At 33.9% G+C, this 21,413-nt stretch overlaps 1 protein-coding gene across 2 annotated transcripts in view; it reads left to right on the top strand.

Moving 5' to 3' along the window:
• Positions 1–21,413, top strand: part of CERT1 (ceramide transporter 1) — a 97,903-nt gene that overhangs the window by 51,078 nt on the left and 25,412 nt on the right. For both annotated transcript variants that reach the window (XM_026498773.4, XM_026498772.4), the window contains exons 6-8: positions 4,366–4,449; positions 14,144–14,301; positions 18,373–18,465. In XM_026498773.4, coding sequence (XP_026354558.1) covers positions 4,366–4,449; positions 14,144–14,301; positions 18,373–18,465 — 335 coding nt within the window. The remainder of the gene's footprint in view (positions 1–4,365; positions 4,450–14,143; positions 14,302–18,372; positions 18,466–21,413) is intronic.

The raw sequence follows: 21,413 nt of genomic DNA, 5'->3' as shown, positions 1-21,413 counted from the left end.
AGATGATCTTCGTTAACTTACTCATAATGTGAGTTTTTAAGTTATTTTTTCTTTGTTACTGCTAAAGATATTACTGTTAACATCTGTTCTTCATTTTTTCTTTTATTTGCCATGAAGGCAAAAATGAACTATTCATAGCAGTATTACTAAATAGCACTAAGTTCATTCCCAGTGTAACTAAGTTACTTGACGTGGTTTCATTTCTTGGTTTTATTAAATGTGTTTGAGCTGAGTTCAGATTCTTTTTGTCTTCTCTCATTTTTTCCTCCTTCTGCCTTCTTTTGTATTGAGTATTTTTAAAATAATTTTATTTGTTATGTCCTTTGTTGGCTTTTAGTTATAACTTTTTGTTATTTTAGTGGCTACTTTAGGGTTTATAGTATGTACATTTAACTTACCATAGTCTGCTTTCAGGTAACGTACCACTTCCAACGTAGTATGAGAACCTTACATTTTGTGTTTTAATTTTTCCCCTCTACCAGTGCTCTCTAACCAGTACCCTGTGAATTATAAGGTTTTCCAGTCTGTGTTGTGGAAATAGGAATTTTTCCCTGTGCCATGTAGGTTTTGGATACTGTTCCTGGAATTTTTTCGTATGGTTCTTTCCCTGACCTCTATAGTTCCCTCACTTGTATGTGGTAACAGTACTCTACTGAATTCTCTAGGGGACCTTCTACTGATTTCCGAATTCTTTCTCTGTATAGGTCTCTCCTCTGTAGTCCTCTGTCTTGTGAACTCTAGTTGCCTTTATCTTTCTGTTCTGTCATCTACTCCTCACCTTAGAGAGTCTGCCAGATTCCTTCTGCTTTCCTCCTTATTCTACCACTTGGAAACTCTCCCGAGACAGTAACCTAGGGTAATCATAGGGCTCATGTCATTTGTTTTCTGATTCTCAGGAATCACTGTCCTTTATTGCCTAACATCCAATGTCTTGAAAACCTTTGTTTCATGTAGTTTTTCCAGTTTTTTAATTTCATGCTAGAGGGTAGCCTGTTTAGTCTACCTTGGTCAGAAGCAGAAGCCCGTATTCCTCTTAAAGTACTTAATTTTGTCTAAATGAAGTATCCTTGAAGTTCTTTATATTTGATACACTTGAAGTTTTAGGCACTTTAACATTTCTCTAAAAATAAAGGCAGTTGTACTTCTCTTTCTCCTTCACTAAGAAAAATGTGTGTATTCCTTTTTAATCAAATTAAACACTACACATCATCTTCCATTTACTTGTAGATAACCCTTTAAAAAAAAACAGGATATATACTATGGAATTGATTTATTTTTGAATGATCATGCCAATAGTATATAACATGTCAAGGACAGACGAGATAGTGAAAGGAGTAGAAATTGGGATGCAGTGATAAGCAGGTTGTATAGAAGTTTTGAAAAATAATTTTAAACTATTCATGTTTGAATGAATAGCATCAATGGTAGACTAACGTATTAGTCTGCTAGGGCTGCTATCACAAAGTACTACAGTCTGGGTGGCTTAAGCTACAGAAGTTTATTTCCTCACAGTTCTGGAGGCTAGAAGTCTGAGATGAGTTGTTCCAAGGTTGGTTTCTTCTGAGGGCCATGAGGTAATGATCTCATTTAGGTCTCTCTCCTCGGCAGTCTTCTCCCTTTGTCTTCATATTATCTTCCTTCTGTAAGTGCATGTGTTTAAGTTTCCTTCTTTTACAAGGACACTGGTCCACTGGTTTTATTGGATTAGGACCCACCTTAATGACCTCATTTTAACTTGATTACCTCTGTAAAGACCCTGTATCCAGATAGAGTCACATTCAGATGTATGAAAGGTTAGAACTTCAACATATGAATGGTGCAGGGACACAGTTCAACCCATAACAACTGATTTCCCTATAAATGCTATCTTAAGAAGTACTGATGTTTGTAAGAATACATATTGGGTAAAGGTGAAATAAGGACATGGACTATAGTTTCCTACTTTGTAAATCCGAGTTGATGAACTGAGTCTAAGGATCTTTCATTAAATTATCAATACTAAGTCTGTGACAGCAGTGGATTATAGGTAGTGAATTCATCTATTTTTGTCCGTTTAGCTTTCATGCTAATTTTGTAAGTGATTAATCTACTACCTTTATTCTATATTTACCTTTCCAGTGAGATTTACTCTTTCATATGTTTTTTTGTTGATAATGAGAGCACTTTCTTCTCAGTCCACAGAAGTCCCTTTAACATTTCCTGTTAAGGCCGATTTAGTGGTGATGAACTCCTTTAGCTTTTGCTTGTGTGGAAAACTGTATCTCACTTTCAGTTCTGAATGATAACTTTCCTGGGTAGAACGTTTTTGGTTTGAAGTCTTTTTTTTTATGGCTTAAAGAATTTTAAGAATCACTGTTCTTTATTAAGTGTGTCATTGAAATAATAATAGCAAATTCTCATTTTAGGTGTTCAGGGTTTTTATATAAAATATTTTATCAGAACTGTTAGGCACTTTCAGCCCTCCCCCCTCCAATTCCCACACATGCTTCAGTAGAATTTAATTAACCCTTAAAATCTTAGATATATTGAGTTTGCAGAAGTAGGAGACATTATCTCTAACCTAAATAAACTGTCTAATTTTAAAGGAAGACATGTATTACATTAAAGGAAAGTTTCTATTAATCTTGTTCTTTTTTCATTGTTAGTTTGATGACTTGAAGTAGATTACTTAACATTTTTCCACATCTCTTTTCTCAACTGTAAAGTAGATATTATATCCAGCACATATGACTGTGAGAATTAAGTGAGAATTATATACATTAGCACTGTGCCTAACAGCGAAACTTAAGTAAATAATAGCTGCTATTTTTAATGTGGTTCATTTGGATTATTGCAAGGATAAGGAAAGCAGAAATGATTGGGGTGGGGGATTTCTATTTGGACAGTAGTTTCAAACCGTGTCAGATATCCCTTAAGGGTGCCTCAAGGATGCACAAGGAATGCTTGGCTGGGAAGGAAAGGGGAAGTCCACTCTTCCGGCAAGAACAGCTCTTGTTTTCATCAATTTTATATATTAAGTGTTGGGTTAGAAAAACAAAGTTGAAAATCCCTGTTTGGTGGTACTATATTGGATGGTTAGAGATACGAAACCCAAAGTAGATACTAATGGGATAAGTGAGGCACAAACCTTTCAGTAGTATTTAGTAACAGTTCATCCGAGTAGTATTGAGTCAAGGTCAGGATCTTGTCTGATGATAAATACTGATTTAAAAACAGAGCAGTATGCTGTGTTAATAAATTTATTAGAATTAACCATATGAATGGTCTATTCTTTCATAGAAATGAATAGTAGGTATTAGTAGATAATAGCAGCTTATGATTTGAAAAAGTTGTTATAGATGAGTAGCAAAATTTTTAAGTGAGGAAAAAATGAAATAGCCTAGTAACTAGAAAATGGCAACACAGAACAAAAGTATTTTCCGTGATGATTGCTACCATTTAGGGGAAGATTAATGAACAAGAATGGGCTCTGCATCTATTAGAGAGAGAGAATGAACTAAAGTAGATGACATGTTTGTTGTAGAGCGAAATTACTCTTGATGTAGAGATACAGGCAAGAAGTAAGACATTAATTTAGAATGAAGACTTCTTACGTAGAAACGGTGTACCTCGAAAGAAAGGAAGGAAGGAAGAAAAGAAAGAAAAGGAAAGGAAGGGAAAAGGGAAAGGAAAGAGAAGAAAAAAAGCCATTCAAAAGTGATAGAAAGCAGAGAATAAGGTTGGGGGCTAAGCTTTATAAATTTGCATTAAGAGTGAAATACATAATACAGAAGATTAAAGTATGTTAGGCAATAGAATAAGGGATAGTACATAGAAAAAAAGGTATGCAGAAGGAAAACATGGGGGATTCTGTTTTTTCTGGAATTAGGTATGTTAAAAAGGATGTCCAGGCACAGACACATTAGGATGAATGAAAACTGATATCACACCTGTAAGTCATTGAGTTTTCCCTACATATCCAGAAATAGTAAATTTAAGAACTCCCAGAGGCAGGTTAAGGCATCTTCTGCATTTAAGTTACTTTTTTACAGTCCTGTTCAGCCCTTGGAGGCCTCTGGTAGGATTATGAAATTGCCCAAGCTAGGTAGGAAGGGATGGGAAGACCAAAGGACAAAATAATTCATACCTCCGTACTATCCCTTACACAAATGAGAGTGGGTACAGTTTTAATAATAATGTGTTGTATTTAAAGACATTCCACAGCATGTTTATTGGGCATACCTTGACAACCACTGAAAATACAAAGGTAAATAAGGTCTTGTACTCACAGAATCCAGAATATATATTGACTCATTCAAACATAAAAATAAACTGATTAGTTCCTATTTCCATTCATCCTAATATCCTTAAATATATTTTATTTAGTGGTAGAAGATGATGAAGACGACTTTCCTACAACACGTTCTGATGGAGACTTCTTGCATAACACTAATGGCAATAAGGAAAAATGTAAGTAGTATGTTTTTTCCTCTCAGCTACATAAAGTGTTCTTTTTAAAGTTATAGAATAAGTAAGTATATAACAAGAATAATTATCTACTTGAATAATTTTTTAAAAGGATAACTACTGGAAAGTGAAAGTCCTTCTAGGAAAAGACATGTAAGTAAAATATATATTCTGACATTAAATAATAATGGTCACTCATTATCTAACAAGACTCATTCTAAATTCCAGACATTGGTCCTCTTATTTCATCAGTATTTGATAAAATCAGTTTCTAGTACTGAAAATTTATATCTTGGGGGAAGCTATATTATAATGGAGTTTGATCGTTTTTTTAGAGTATATTTGTCTCTGTTTAGTGTTCTTTTCTGTCTCCACTCAGTAAACTGGTGTTGAAAAGTATATAATCAGTGTTATTAATGGAAAATTATTAAAAATAGCTCTGATTTCACAGCACGGTTCTTTACAGACCCAGGATCAACGTGGTTTATTTCGTATATTCGTTTATTGTTGCTCTATTTATAATGGCTAACTTACTGGATGGAATTCTGAATTGTTCATTAGAAACCTTTGATTTGCAACAACATGGATGAACCTCGAGAGCCTTATAGTAAAAGAAATAAACCAAAGACAAATACTGCATGGTATCACTTACATGAGGAATCTTAAACAAACAAACAAACAAAGCCAGAAACCTGTGATTCATAGTCAGTACTCTTCTTCTGACATATCCTAAGAAAAAACTGGAGTAGATTTGTAAAAAAATTTTTTGATTACAAAAATAAGACTTTGTGAAAAAAATAAAACACATTCCACAGCATGATTATTGGGCAGTTAATCTAATTGTGCTTATTTTTGCTAAAGTTATGAAAGAATGTAAAATATAATTTATACCTATTTTCAAATAATTTTTCAAATTGTTGTATTCATGGCATTGATTTTCTATTTCAGAGATGACAGTGGAATATTCCATTACTGATACCAAAGTCTGATGCTTCTCTCCCCCTACTTTGTCCTTCTTTCCTTCTTCCTGCTTCTTATTTTCATCATGGCTCTCTTCCTCCTTATGAGCTGTTCCCCTCCCAGTCTTGCAGAATACTAGCTTCTTACTACAAAGTGGTCGTTACAACTTGGGACTGAAATATTGAACCTTACTAAGTCATCTAGATTTACCTTTATGAAATTAGAATAGTATTTTGGGAAGATTCTCTCAAGTTGCATTTTAATTTCACAACATATAATCTGCTTCAATAGAAAAAAGATTTTGTTTGGATATTGGAAAAAGTATTGAAAAAATAATTGCAGGTCCAATCTTCCGTCCTGGTCAGCTCCCCCACCTACATTCCCCAGAATAGAATGGAAACTTATTTTCTGTAGAAATTGAACTGGGAGGGTTCTAGATTCAGGAATACCCGGCACAGCAAAAGATAGGTATATTGGCTTATCATTAAAGTGATTATGTGGAAATGTACATACTGATTGTTGAAATTTAACAGACTCATTGTTCTGTTTATCTCTGAGAACCCTGAGCTGGGCACTAAATGAAAGTCTGCCTACTGCAGCTTCCTTCTTTTACCCTGTTTCCAGAATACCCATCAACCAAACACATATTTTCTGATACAAAATTAGAACATAACTCTGTAGATGCTGAATGACCACAGAGAAAGGACCTATAAATATTTTCTACGCCTACCATGAAAAACTGTCTCACTATCAGATCACCCTTTGATTAAGTCCACTAATTAAAAAGCCCTGCTAATGCTTACAGAGCTTCCAGTAACCTACTCTTAAATGCGAACAGATAGCCAGATTTCCAGACATTTGAGGAAAGCCTCCAGTGTCTCTTTTTTGAAAAGAGCCTTGAAACCAAGCAACAGAAGACAGGGTTATTAAAGTCATTTAGAGAAATATCCTACAAGATGTTTGCATAATTTTTTAAATCATGAGTCATGTTTTAAGTACCCTTGCGGAATTCACTATTTAAAATAGTTTCTTCCTTAGTGTTGATGGAAATTAACTCTTGTTAATCACCATAGATGGAAAGTATGAACCTCTGGAAATAAATTGGAAGCTTTGTATATAATCTGGTAAAGTGAACAAAACATGAAGTCTTTAAACCTGGTACTACTTGATCATAGCCTGGGATTAAGGTCAGTCATCTCTCAAAGATAGGGTCTTTCTCCTAGATCCAACAAGCATCAGAAAAGGGAGGAAATGATGCTTCATTCTTGGGAGTGGTGATTGTAATGATACTCACCATTATGGCCATCATTAAAGATTTGATCTAGATCACATATTGTGATAGTGAATATGTTAAGTTTTTAAAATTTAAAACTAGCATACCAACCTGATAGTAAGTTGTATGTATTCCAAGAATAGGATTAGATGTAGGTTGTGAAGAATCAAATAAAATTTCCACAGGTTCTAAGACAAGAAGAAAGGCAGTTAAAATACTTTGAATTTTAGACCAGAGGAGGAATTTTTGGTTACAAAAACACCTTCGTTAGTTAAAGACCTCAAGAGTTCTAGATCATGGTGGAAGAACTGTTTCCTCAATCTTTTGTGAACAAATTTCTTATTTATCCCTAATGTAAATTTTCTTCTGTTATATTCTATGTCATCTTTTCTTAATTTATATTTCTAGGGCCAAAGGGGGAGACTTTATGATGATAATTTCAGTTCATCAGAAAGAGATAACAATTATAACATGTAGTTGCATGTAATAACAGAACCCCAAAATACATGGACCAAAAACGTACCAAATTGAAGAGAAAAAAAAAGACAATTCAGTAGTAATAGTTGGAGGCTTAAATATCCAGCTTTCAACAATTGATAGAAAAAGTAGGAAGAAAACCAACAAGGAAATAAAATACTTATAAACAATCAGACCTGGTAGACATGTACAGAATACTCCACTTAACAATAGGAGAATATATGATCTTCTCAATAGTACATGTAACATTCTTCAGGAGAGAGTTTATTCTTGGCCATGAAACAAGCTTCAATTAATTTAAAAGGATTGAAATCATACAAAGTATGTCATTTAACCACAAAGGAATAAAATTTGACATCAATGACAGAAATTTAAGAAAATCACAAATACATAGAAATTAATACACTCATACATAACCAGTGAATTAAAGACAAATTCATAAAGGAAATTAGAAAACACTGTGAGATGAATGAAAGCAAAAATACAACATACCAAAACATATGGGCTGCAGCTAAAGCTGTTCTTAGAGGGAAATTTATAGCTGAAACACCTTTATTATAAAAGAAGAAAGAGGGTTGCCTGGGTGGCTCACGTGGTTAAGCATCTACCTTGGGTTCAGGTTTGATTCCAGGGTCCTAGGATCAAGCCCTACATCAGGCTCCCTGTCAATGGAGAGTCCGCTTTTCCCTTTTCCTCTGCCCCTCCCCCCACTCATTCTCACTTTTTGTGTGTGTGTCTCTCTCTCTCTCTCTCAAATGAATAAATAAAATCTTTAAAAGAAGACACTCAAAAAACAATACAAACTATAAATTGGTTCTTTGAAATGATATCAGAATTAACAAAATTAAAGATATCAGAATTAAATTTTGATGAATTAATCAAAAAACAACACAAACTATAACTTGGTTCTTTGAAAAGATAGCAAAAAAAATTTTTTTAAGGTATTATTTATTTATTTACTTGAGAGAGACCAAGAGAGAGAACACGAGTGGGGGTGGGGGGAGCAGAGGAAGAAGCAGACTCCCCACTGAGCAGCGTGCCCAATGTGGGGCTTAATCCTAGGACCCCAGGATCATGACCTGAGCCTCAGACAGATGCTTAGCCCACTGAGCTGCCCAGACACCCCGAAAAGATACCAAAATTAAGAAATCTTTAGCTAAACTGATCAAAATAAAAGAGAAGATTGAAATTACCAAAATCAAATGAAAGGAAGGTTATTACTACTGACCTTATAGAAATAAAAAGGATTAAAGGGGAAGGTAATAAATGTATGCCAACAAATTTGATAACTTAAATGAACTGGACAGAAGTCTTATTAGAAAGGCACAAACTACTGAACTTGACTCAAGTAGACATAGAAAATAGACCAATAATAAATAGACCAATAATAAATAAAGAGATACAATTAGTAATAAACTTCCATCAAAAAAAGCCCAAGCTCAGATAGCCTCACTGCTGAATTCTAAACATTTAAAGAAGAGTTAATACTATTTCTTCACAAGTTCTTCCATATTTTAGGAGGAATACTTCTTAAATCGTTTGCTGAGGCCAGGTTTACCTTGATATCAAAATGAGACAAAGATATCACAAAACTATAGACCAATATCTTATGAATATAGATATAACTAACTCGGTAAAGTACTGGCAGACCATATCCAGCAACATCTAAAAAGGATTATACACTATGACCAGAGGGAATTTATCCCAGAATACAGTTAGCTTAACATGGGAAAATCAGTTGATGCAATAATCATATCAGTAGAATAAAGGCCAAAACTGGTGGTCATCTCAGTAGATGTTGAAAAAACATTTGACAAAATCTAATATTCTTTCATGATAAAAACACTCAAAAAAGTAAGAGTGACTACCCAAACTATCTGCGAAAAACCCACAATTAACATCACATTTAATGGTGAAAGACTGAATGCTTTTCCCCTGATATCAGGAACATGTCCCTTCTTGCCACTGCTATTCAGCACTGCATTAAAGATTCTAGCTAGGACATCTGGACAAGAAAGATAAATAAAAGGCATCCCAATTCAAAAAAAGAATTAAGACTATTTCTATTTGCAGATGCCATTATCTTATATAGAGAAAAATCATAAGAAATCCACTAAAAAACTATTAGAATTAACATCAGTTCAGCAAGATGGCAGGGTATAAGATCAACATATAAAAAATAAATTGTGGAATGCCTGCTGGCTCATTTAGTGGGAGTATGTGACTTGATCTTGGGAGTCATGAGTTTAAGCTCACGTTGGATATAGAGCTTACTTGTAAAAAAAAAATTGTATTTATACACTAACAATGAACAATGTGAAGATTAAGGTAATGTTTTCATTTATAATAGTATCTTTATGGCAATTTATAAAAAGAATTAAATGCTTGGGAGTAAATTTAACAAAAGAAGCAAAAACTTTATACTCTGAAGACTAAATTGGTGGGTAGGGGTAGGACTGGGAAGTGACTGCTAATGTGTATAGGATTTTTCAGGGTGGTTCATGAATATGTCCTGAACTTGATTGTTGTGATGCTTGTACAGATCTATGAATATACTATGAATATTTAATCGTACGTGTTAATCGAGTCCATTTTATGATATGTGAATTATATCTCAATAAAACTGTTATTTTTTTTAAAAAGACTAGCTGACTTAATATGCTTAGAGTTTTTGGCCTTTAGTTTAGATTAAAGCAATCTAAAGTAAAAAATTCCCTACCTAAACCCTCATTTCTTATGATTAAATTGTATTAAATGTTGAAGAAGGCCACTTATGTGGATTTTTTATGTCTTTTATATTTCCCAGTTTTTCCCATTCCCATATATTAGCTATATTTTCTGACCAATTTTCTAACTTACATCCTTATTTTGTAAAAATATACAAGAGCGTTTTGTCATGTGATCAACTATGTAAAAGAATGACTGCAGATATACTGATCTATCAAATCAAGGTATACTCTTGACGAAACTCACGAATTTAGTGTTAATGAAACATGCATTACTCTAGGAAACATGAGCAGTGCCCTGTTCTTTCTTTCCACCTCGTCTGTGTGGCTGTGCATTAATTGTCCGAACAGAAAATTTGTACCGCCAGTCGCTTTTCATCCCCTTTTAGCTCGGAGACTTTTTTCATGTGAAAATATTTAAAATTTAGTTTTTTAGCCAACTGTATCTTAAAGAGAAAGCACATCTACAATAGGCCAGTAGTCCAAAACCGATTGTTGAACCTAGTGTGATTGATACCAGTATCATAGTCTTCAACCATGTTTCTTCTTTATCATAGTAGACAAGTGAGAGATTTAAACAAATTGCCATCCTGTATGTTCAGAAGGACTTACCTGCCAATATTTTTTTTTGTCCCTGTAGTACACAGACACACAGACATATAGAGACACATACACAAATCTTTTTGATGTAAGGAAATGAAAAAAACTCACCACCACAGAAACTGTGGGGATTCCATCTTAGGTTGGCTACTGTTCAAAAATAGTGTGTGAGAGTCTTAATGAAATGAAAGGATTTCAAATTGCTCAGCTTCTCTCAGCATGTTTTTATTTTTGACACGTTGATGTGAGTTTATAGGTTCCTTAATTTTCTGAGTGCTTATACCTTTAAAAGAGTTTTAAAGTGTATAAGGTTAAGAGTTCAACTGAAAGAACTGTAAATCTGAATGGTACTCTTTAGAGTCTAATACTTACAAATCCAGATTTATAGGTCATTTTCTAATTTCTTCCATCTCTGCCTTTCATTGACATGGTTATAGTCACATATTTTTGATTTCCTTATATTACAGTGTATCATTTTCCCAGAGGAAACTATGGCATGTCACCTTGTCTCTTTAAGACAAAAAAAGAGAGGGAAGGAAGAAACGGAGAAAAGAAAGACAAGAAAGAAAGTGAGGTGGGGGGGGGGCACTTGGGTGGCTCAGTCAGTTAAGCATCCGACTCCTGATTTTGGCTCAGGTTATGTTCTCAAGGTGTGAGATCGAGACCTGCATCAGGCTCTGTGCACAGCCTGCTTTGGATTCTGTCTCCCTCTCCCCCTCCCCCACTCTATTTCTCTCTCTCTCTCTCTCTCTCTCTCTCCCCCCTTCTCTAAAAAAAAAAAAATAATAAGATAGTCACTTCCTTGTTTTTAGCTGAGATATTTAGGTGAGTATGCTCATCTAAAATTACCAGGTACTTAAGAGTTCTACTTAAGTTTTCCCATCTTGATTGATATAGTGCTACAGTATAAGGTATAAGAGACTTGGAGCAAAAATCAAAGTAACTAGTACTTAGAGGAACTCAGTGGATAACAGATTAAGGTGAGGTTTTGTCATCATGACTTTCATTTGCTAACAGATGTAACATGGGAGATTTATTTCAGAGACATTACTATGTGTGAGACTCTAAAATAAGGTGTTGAAAATGTCAGCTGTTTGAAAGCTTAAAGTCTATGACATAAATCCCTGTATAAGTCTGAAAAGGATTTCAGGTGGCTGCTTCTGAAAGTAGTAAGTAGAGCTGAAGAGGTACATTTCTGTATTCCTAGAGTTTTTTCAAACACGTTTCTTGTCATTCTTTCATCTTCTATATGAAGTTTATATATAAAGTATATAAATTAACATTCAGCAGAAGAGGACACATTTTAGTTGTACACATTCTTTTATGCAGAACATAGGTGACCTTTGATTTCATTGCATAATAAAAATAGTTTATAATGAAATTGCATTCTTGGTAAGAGTGATAGAAAATATGTGTTACAATGCTAGAAAGGGTTTTCAGAAAATATAAGAAAAAATATGTTTTTAACAGCTTTATTGAGATATAATTAACGTACAGTAAACTGCACATATTTAAAGTGCATGATTTGGTAAGTTTTGATATTATCCTGAAGATGTCATTATGGTCAAGATCATTATATCTATCACCCTCAAAAATTTGCTCCATCTCTTTTGTCATCCCTCTTCTCCCTATTCCCAACCACTTTGGTCTATTTTCTTGTCACTGTAGATTAGTTTGCATATTCTAAAGTTTAATATAAATGGATTCATGCAGTATATGGGGGATTTTTGGTCTGGCTTCTTTCTCAGAGATTCATCGTATTATTGTTCGTATTAGTGTTTGATTTCTTTTTGTTGCTAAGTAGTATTCCCTTGTGTTGATTCAACACAATTTGCTTATCCATTCATCTCTTGATGGACATTTGGGTTGTTTTATAGTTTTTGGCTATTGCAAATAATGCTGCTATGAGCATTTGTGTGCAGCGTTTTTATGGACATATATTTTATTTGAGTCAATACTCAGTATTGGAATGGCTGAATCATTTGGTAGGTGTATATTTAACTTTTTAAAAAACCACCAGGGTTCATTTTACCAGTCATATTGGATAGTCCTGGTTCCTCCAAATCCCCGCCAACACTTGGCATGGTCAGTCTTTTTAAATTTTAGTCTTGGGGCACCTGGGTGGTTCAGTCGGTTAAGTGGCCAACTCTTGGTTTTCACTCACATCTTGGTATCAGAATCCTGGGATCGAGTTCTGCATAGGACTCCACGCTCAGAGGGGAGTCTGTTCAAGGATTCTCCCTCTCGCCCTGCCCCTCCCCTGCTCACATGTCTGTGCACTCTCTCTCTCTCTAAAATAAATAAATAAATATTTAAAAACTTAAATTTTAGTCTTCTAATAGGTGTGTAGTGGTGGCTTGTTATGGTTTTTATTTGTATCTCCCTAGTAACTAATGGTATTGAGCATCATTTCATGTGCTTATTTGCTGTCCATATCTCTGTGTTGAAGAGTGTTCAAATCTTTTGTCCAATTATTTAGTTGGGTTATATATTTTCTTACAGGTAAGTTTTGAGATGATAATATATATTCTATATTGAAGTATAGAATGTGTCAATATTCTATATTAATATATGTTATATGTAACATATTGATGAAGGATACAAGTTCTTTATTAGATACATGCTGTGCAGAGATTTTCTTATAGTCTGTGGCTTGTCTCTTTTTTTGGAAGTTTTTAAAAATGGAAATGACATGTATTTAAGATAAATAACATGATTTGATATTCAAAATGAAATGATTACTTCAGTCAAGCTATTTATCATCTCCTCACATAGTGACATTTTTGTTTGTAATGAGAGCTCCTGAAATCTGTCTCAGCAAATTTCCAGTATTCAGTACAGTATTACTAAGTGTAGTCATCACGCCATACATTAGACCTGTAGACTTATTCATTCTACATTACTTTCATTCTTTTAACAATACTTTTAAGAGCAGAAATTTTAAATTTTGATGAAGTTCACTTTATCAATTTATTCTTTTGTGGATTGTACCTTTGCTGTCATATCTACATATGAGTTTTTAAAGTTCAAAATATCATTATTTCACTTATAAGCATTCTGTTGGAACGGTTTCTTATTAGTTAAGAATATAAGGTACTATGCTCTCTTGCTTGCATCTTGTGAGTTGTAAGATTTTTCATTAATTCAAAGGTGAACTCTGAGTTAAAATTATAAAATACAAACATAAGAGCCATTTAATGTATGCATTGGTCTCAGACTTTATTTTGGATGTTTATTTAAAAGTTTTACATTACCTTATTCAGTTCTATAGTTCATCGTTAGGTATTTTTTAAATTTTAGGTCTCTCAAAATGTAAGGTATTTCTGGCTGTAATTTGGTCCCGCTTTAAGCTGTCAGGGTGTTATTGTTAAAGTATTATTCCTCCTACTACTTTATTCACTGGGTGCAGTACAGCAAATAAATTTCAGGAAACAGAATTCAGAAAAAAACATATGAAAGTACATATGCTGCCACAAGCTTCTTTACTTATGGAGTATGGAATGGAAATTTTTATATGTTGGCCAACAAGAGGGAAATTGTAATCCAAAAGCCTGCTCTGACTTGCTGGGTTTTAAACATTTTCTAGTTTTAAGTTTTGATGAAGAATTATTTCTTCATTAGAAAGATTTTCAGTGAGTAACTTTATTTTTTTTTTTTTCAGTATTTCCACATGTAACACCAAGAGGAATTAATGGTATAGACTTTAAAGGGGAGGCGATAACTTTTAAAGCAACTACTGCTGGAATCCTTGCTACACTTTCTCATTGTATTGAACTAATGGTAAAACGTGAGGACAGCTGGCAAAAGAGACTGGATAAGGTAAGTCTAGTTTTTCTTCTTTTTAAAGAATAATCTGATTTTATTTCAACTTTATATATTGATTGAACATTTAAACTAACTTCTTAGGGAAAAATCTATTGGGATTGGTAGAAGTAGCAGGGGGTACTACTCCTCTGAAACTTTGTAGGCATCTCAAACTCATTTTCCTAGTGAGATTTACCAGTTGTGTATTCAGTTACAACACAAATTTGTGGTAGGATTTTAATACAGAAATTTTTGTAGTAGTAATAGTAATGCCTTGGAATAGAAATGATGAGCCAGTTAACATTACCTAGCTTTATTGTGAAATATGTGAAGCTGCATTTAAGTTATATGAACTGAAACACCAACTTATAAAGCTAAACATAACTTAGTGCATTTGTAGCCATGTATACATTACAGGGTCATTGTGCTATTATTTAACATATGTTGTTCATTGAACATTTGCCTCATGTTCACCTACTTCCACCTTTGTTTAAACTTCAGCACTGATAGTAACATTACAATATGAATCTTTAGTTCCTAGTGTCAACTATGGCTCAGTGAATTTGTTTAGTAGGAAAACTTCTCTTTAGAATTTGACATCAGCAAAATAATAAAATGTTTGAACTGAAACATGTCCTGGAAGATTTAGTTCTGGTCTAATGCCACTATATTATAGAAGGAGCTGAGAGGCCCAGAGACTGGTCCAGAGTTGCTAAGTAGCAATTGGAAGAATTTTACTCTATTTTGTATTTCAGCTCTGAATACTGGGCCCAACATTAGTCAGAATCTTGTCATTCATGAATGAGTCAAATTGCTTGTAGTATTTGAAGGTCTTATCAATTGGAGCAGGAAAGTAGGTAAAGCAATGTTACCACTGATATAATGGCAGAATGGCTACAGGATTTGATTAATACTGTGTATTTAAGGAAGTCCCTCTCTTTAGAAGAAAAGAATTCTCAAGTGTAGGTGACAGTAAACCATATTGACTGGTAATAAATATTCTTTAAAAACAAACAGTGAAAATGTTTAAGGTACGGACATTTCATTATTCTGGAGTCAAACTATTTTATCTTCAGAGCTTTCAACTCTCTGCCAGTATGGATCAAATTGAATTTTTAGAAGATTCCATGTACACCAAAAAGTTATATGTTGAGAAAACAGGACAACCCCTTAATTCCATTAGATTAATAGTTCAAGTGAATCGTTCAGCTTGGCCAGACTAGCTTATTTCAAACCTTCTGGCACCTTTCTCTTAATTTTTCAGTCTCTCGTCCTTTAATCCTTCACTAAGGGATCATCATCTTCATTCATATATTCTAATCACACTACCTGAAAAATACTCATTAAAAATGAAACATGGCTTTCCCATCCTTTCAGCAATCAGGTTTCTTACTTGGAGTGCTGAAAAGGGAGGTGGACTTTTGCTTACCTTCATTGTTGTCAGTCTTATCCTTTTTCTTTTTTGAGGAGCAATAAAGGATCTGTGAAAAAATAATTTTGTTGCTTTCCTATGCAACGTGTAAGCAAAGAAAAGCCACAAAAAATGGCAATATTAATTGAAATTGAGAAACTCCTGCATTTTAGTCTTTTGCGGGTCTGATGTCGAATCTTACTCACCTCTTCACTATAATTTTCTAAGTTGAAATGGGATCCCAGTTACATTTTATATGAAATGTAAGAGTGTGGGTATGTTTGATATGCAGTATGTACTTGTGTGTGTATACCTATGTATGCATGTATATGTGTGGTGTACATACATCTACATATGTATGTATGTATGCACACACTTTATAAGGAATAGAAAGTTCTTGAATGGAAAGTGTTTTTTATCAACAAATACGTCTTTTAAGTAATTTATATAATTGGGAAGGAAAGTACAATGATAATTTAATATTGTTTAATTGAAATTTCTGTTTCATTCAGAAAGTATCTGTATGCTTGTATTGTGCTAAGCTCTAGGCTAGAAATGGGAAAACAGCAATAAACAGGAAATTGCCCCTCAAGGAGCTTAATCTAATGAGAGCAATTAAATAGGTAATAGGTGATATAATAACAGCTATTTGATAGCAGAATTATTTATACTTCGATTTCTGATGTCAGTTCCATTCTTTCAGCCAAATAATAGAAAATTAGTATCTAGTGGTGATGATTTTTCTTGGTTACCTGTAATAATAACAATCCTTTCTATTATAGAAGTATACTTAATTGTTAGGTAATCATGTCCAAGAGGACCAAAAATTGTGAGATTAAACAATTTTAGTTAACAAGAGACTGTCTATTCATTGACGATGTTTGCTTACATTAATAGGCTCTCGTGTGAAATTTCACATGCTTTTTCATTTTCCCTTAATCCTTTGAATATTATTGTTGTGCTGTATGTTTTTGTTGTGTTCAGTTTTGAAAATTAAGGTATAGCATAAATATGGTGAGGTGCACCAGTTGTAAATAGTATACTGCTTGATGATTTTTATGCATATGTATACACCCCTATAACCACCACTTAGATTAAGATAAAGAATTTTTGTAGCACTTGTAAGGTTCCTGCATGCCTCCCTGGTCCATACCATGCCACCATCTCAAGAGGTGACCATATACACTCTTGTGTTTGCCTTTTTTTTCCCCTTCAGCATTGACTCTAAGGTTCATTCATGTTGTTACATTTACTGGTAGTTTATTCTTTTTATGACTTCAATTTGTTTATCGGTTTTTCCTGTTGATAGACACTTAGGTGTTTATATTTTGGCTATTGTGAATAAAGCTGCTGTGAGCGTTCCTGTACCTAGCTTTTGGTGGATATGCACTCATTTCTCTTGGGTATGTAGCTAGCAGTAGAATTGTTTGTTCATGGGGTGTGTGCTAGCCGTTTCCAAAGTGATTATATCAGTTTATACTTCCACCAGCAGTAGATGAGAATTCATTTGTTCTTCACTGTTGGCAACACTTGGTATTGTCAGGTTTTTGTGGGTATTTCTTTATTTTGTTTTTTAATTTTAGCGATTCTGGTGGATCTGTAGACCCGCTTTCTCTTGAGTATGCAAAAATTACCCTTTGGTTCTAATGAACTAATTCACTGATTTGCATGAGCTTTAATTCAGATAGGGTATTTGGAAATAGTTAGCTTTGTGTGAGTTCATGTGGACTTTAATTTAGCCTTTACGTATTTGAGGTAAGGGAATAAAGACATTAGGTGCCTTACAAGCTTGTAAGACTTCGGTTATCAGATTTGACCTGTGCAATCCATTGTTGTAGAAATAAGTTTGAGATTGGTGCCAGAGCCAACCTTTTTCTTTTAAGTATTGACCTTGGGTCTTTTAACCTCTTAGAACTGTAGATTAAAGAGAGGGTTAGGGGCGCCTGGGTGGCACAGTCGTTAAGTGTCTGCCTTTGGCTCAGGGTGTGATCCCAGTGTTCTGGGATCGAGCCCCACATCAGGCTCCTCCGCTAAGAGCCTGCTTCTTCCTCTCCCACTCCCCCTGCTTATGTTCTCTCTCTCACTGGCTGTCTGTCTCTGTCAAATAAATAAATAAAATCTTTAAAAAAAATAAAATAAATAAAAAGAGGGTTAAAGTAGAAATCTAAGCTCTTTTTCAGCCCTGAAATAGTTTTAACCAGCAGTGGGAAAGTACTAGAAATTTATCTTTCTTAGAATATATTAAAGTTCATTGATTTCACCTGTTAATTGAGTTATTTTCTTCCTGATATCCATTGCTTTTTTTCTTTAAAGCAAAATAGATACAGCTTTTACTGGGGGGAAGCAAACACATGAATACATTGTAGGCATTTCTGTGTGTTTATCTTTTGTGTGTGTGTGTGTAGATACTTTGGTAGTTACTTAATCCGTCTAAATTTGTAACCTACCTATAAGGTGGATCTTGGTGGTGATTTAAATAGTAGCTTGTGTGTAATGTATAGCTCAGAGAAAAAGTGTTTTCTTGGGCAGAATCAAGCTCATTTTTCATAGGAATAAAGTGGGCTTTTGTTGTTGTTTGGCCAAATTATAAAATTTCAGTGAAATGCAGAGAAAATCCCCACCTCAAATGATAATTTTTCACTTGCTTTTTAAAAAAAACAAAAAACAAAAAACAGGAAACTGAGAAGAGAAGAAGAATAGAGGAAGCATACAAAAATGCTGTGACAGAACTGAAGAAAAAATCCCACTTTGGAGGGCCAGATTATGAGGTATGAATATATATTTTAATTTTAGAAGGAGGAAAATACAGGCCTTATCTGTTGCAGAAGTGATTAATTTTTAAATATTACTTTTACAACTTTTAAATATTCTAGATATGTAGTATGTTCTTCAGTGTTTAATTAAATGTATATTTCATAATAGATAAATGTTAGGCTTACTCTGAAATAGATTTTTTTTTATTGACTACAAAATTTAGTGTAGGCTTTTCAAAGACTCATTTATTAAGCCTGTCTGCATTACAGGACAAGTTTTTATCTTTCCTGTGGAGGATGTTAATTTTTAATGTTATCTTCTAATTATTTTTTTTTAAATAAAAGCAATTTATGGAAGAAAACCCTGAGTACTATACAGACAAAAAGATTTTAATGTGTGCTGTATATACTATGACGTCTTGTCCATTATCAGAGCTCTGCCTATCTTCATTGCCTTGTCTTTATTGTTTGAAAATATCTGAAACCAATTTCTTTCCTCTTTTGTCTCTTTGTTAAGTGATTAATAAGTTTTTCATCTCCATACATACACACAGATATTAATATTTTATGAGCTGTTTTTCCATGATATTTCTTTAGAGGGAAAAAGCTATAAGAAATATATTTGGTAGTATATTTGGTAGTAATCACTAACATTGTTGATATTCCTGAAATGAACATTTTAAAAAATGAAGTGGTAATGGGCATTAAGATAGAAGTAGAATGTTAAAATAATTATGGTTAGGTGTGCCTCGGAGGCTTATTCAGTTGGGCGTCTACCTTTGGCTTGGGTCATGATCCCAGGGTCCTGGGATGGAGCCCCACATCTGGCTCCCTGCTTAGCAGGGAGTCTGCTTCTCCCTCTGCCCCTCCCCACAGCTCGTGCTCTCTCTCTCTCAAATAAATAAACAAAATCTTTAAAAAACTTAATTGTGGTTAGTTTATATTTAAAAAAATAGAAGAGGGTCGTCTGGGTGGCTCAGTCAGTTAAGTGTCTGACTCTTGGTTTCGGCTCAGGTCAGGATCTCATGGATCTTGAGATCAAGGCCCCAAGTTGGGCTTTGTGCTCAGGAGGACTTCTGCTTGAAGATTCCCTCCCTCTGCCACTCCCCCACTCTTTTGCACTTACTCTCTCTCTCTGAAATAAATTGATAAATCTTTAAAAAAAAAAAAAAAGGAAGGAAAAGAAAATTGAAGAAAAAGTTCTCGCTGTTTTTATTTTAGAGAGGAAAAAACATAGAGTTACTATTGACTATGTTTTATGTTGGAATTGATTTCCAGGTGTGGAAATTCATAATGATGAGACTTGAGCTGTAATACTTCAAATTGATTATTAAACTGTCAATTATTCCTTCTAGAATGTGTAAAAATCATATAATTAGCTACCCTCAGGGTTTTAAAAAAACAAGGTTACTGAAGTATAAGCTATTACAATTTTAATTTTTATTCTGAAGCTAAGCAGATTGTTTGCTCTTTTTGGTTTATTTTGGGGGTGAACTGTCACCTTTTTTAAATTACCTAATTTTTTTTTTGTAAGTAAAACCAGATGTTCATGTAGGAAGATTATAGAAAACACAAAAAAGCCTGTGTGTTTAATTTAACAATATATGGTACCGGTTTATCTCCTACCAGCCTATATATAAGTGTAATTGTATGCTTGTTTATCTTCACTTCTGTCAACAAGGGTTTTGGGGGGGAAAGGGGGTGGGGAAAAAAGCAGGATGGAAGAAGGAGGGATGTTGTGCTAATAATAATAAGTACATTTGTTAAGGTTTCAGATGTTTTAAAATTGCTTATTTATTGATATGATTTAGATTTTCTTAAAAAAAAGTTTACTGGTTTTGATTTTCTTCTTTAATGACTCACTTATCCATGTCCCTTAATATTTTTATTTGGTTTTGAGGTTTTTTCTCCTGTTGATTTAGAAGATGTGGATGATTAGCTTTTCATTTTTCAATTATTTTTTTTCCTTTTTTAGTTTTTTTAACTTTTGTTTGTTGGTTTTGTCATATAAAAGTTTTATACTTTTTATGTAATTAATCCCTCAGTTTTTTGATGTACTTAATCCAACATTTGGTATCATGCTTTTAAAAGCATTCCCTACTTTAAATAATTGTATTTACTGGATTTTTAATTTTTTAATGGTCTCTTCTAAATATATTGTTAGTACATCTGGGTTTTTTAAGATTATGGTATAATGTAGGAATCTGTATTTTATTTTAGTGGCATTTGTTGAATAAACAATCGTTTTTCCATCCATCTGAAATGTACTTCCCTCTTTCTCTTTGAATGAAGAAAATGGTTAAGGGTACTTGAGGTTTTTTCTCACTGACCCCCTGTGGTATCAAGTTAAATATCCAGTTTTTAAGTAAACTAGGGCCTTCAGGGCCTCTGTTTTTTATACTTTTTTTCCCCTTCCTTTTGATATTTTGAGCCATCTGTATTTTCTTGTGTGAGTACTACGGTTGTATGGATTTTAGACACTAATTCAGATTTTGACCCTATTTTGGTTCTAATCAGACATTTTGATGTTCTAATTGTTGAACAAAACTTAAATGTTTCTGTCATCTGTAGCTTCAGAAATTACTTTTTAATCTTAAATTCATTCCTTAAGATTTACTATATACTTATATATATAAGTAAAGTGTGTGTGTGTGTGTGTGTGTGTGTAGCACTGTACTAGGCATGGGGGTATACAGGATCCTGCCTGAGGGCCCTACCTATGTAATGGGAAAACAGACCCGGTGTTCTGCCTTAGATTTGTTTAGAGGTAGGGGAAGAAACAGGTGTTAGACATGTTGCATGTGAACTGCAGCATTAACCTGAGGAGGTCTTAAGTATTATTGGATGCTAAGGTCTAACACTTAGGAGAGAGATGGATAGGCTGTAATTTGGGAATCATCTCATGATGATTAAAGCCTTAGAAATGAATAAGTGCTGTGGGGAGAGCAAGCATGGAACCCTGA

Source organism: Ursus arctos, unplaced genomic scaffold, assembly GCF_023065955.2.
Source record: "Ursus arctos isolate Adak ecotype North America unplaced genomic scaffold, UrsArc2.0 scaffold_5, whole genome shotgun sequence".
Taxonomy (NCBI): domain Eukaryota; kingdom Metazoa; phylum Chordata; class Mammalia; order Carnivora; family Ursidae; genus Ursus; species Ursus arctos.
The sequence above is the reverse complement of the archived record's forward strand: the minus strand, read 5'-3'. Positions and strand labels throughout refer to the sequence as shown.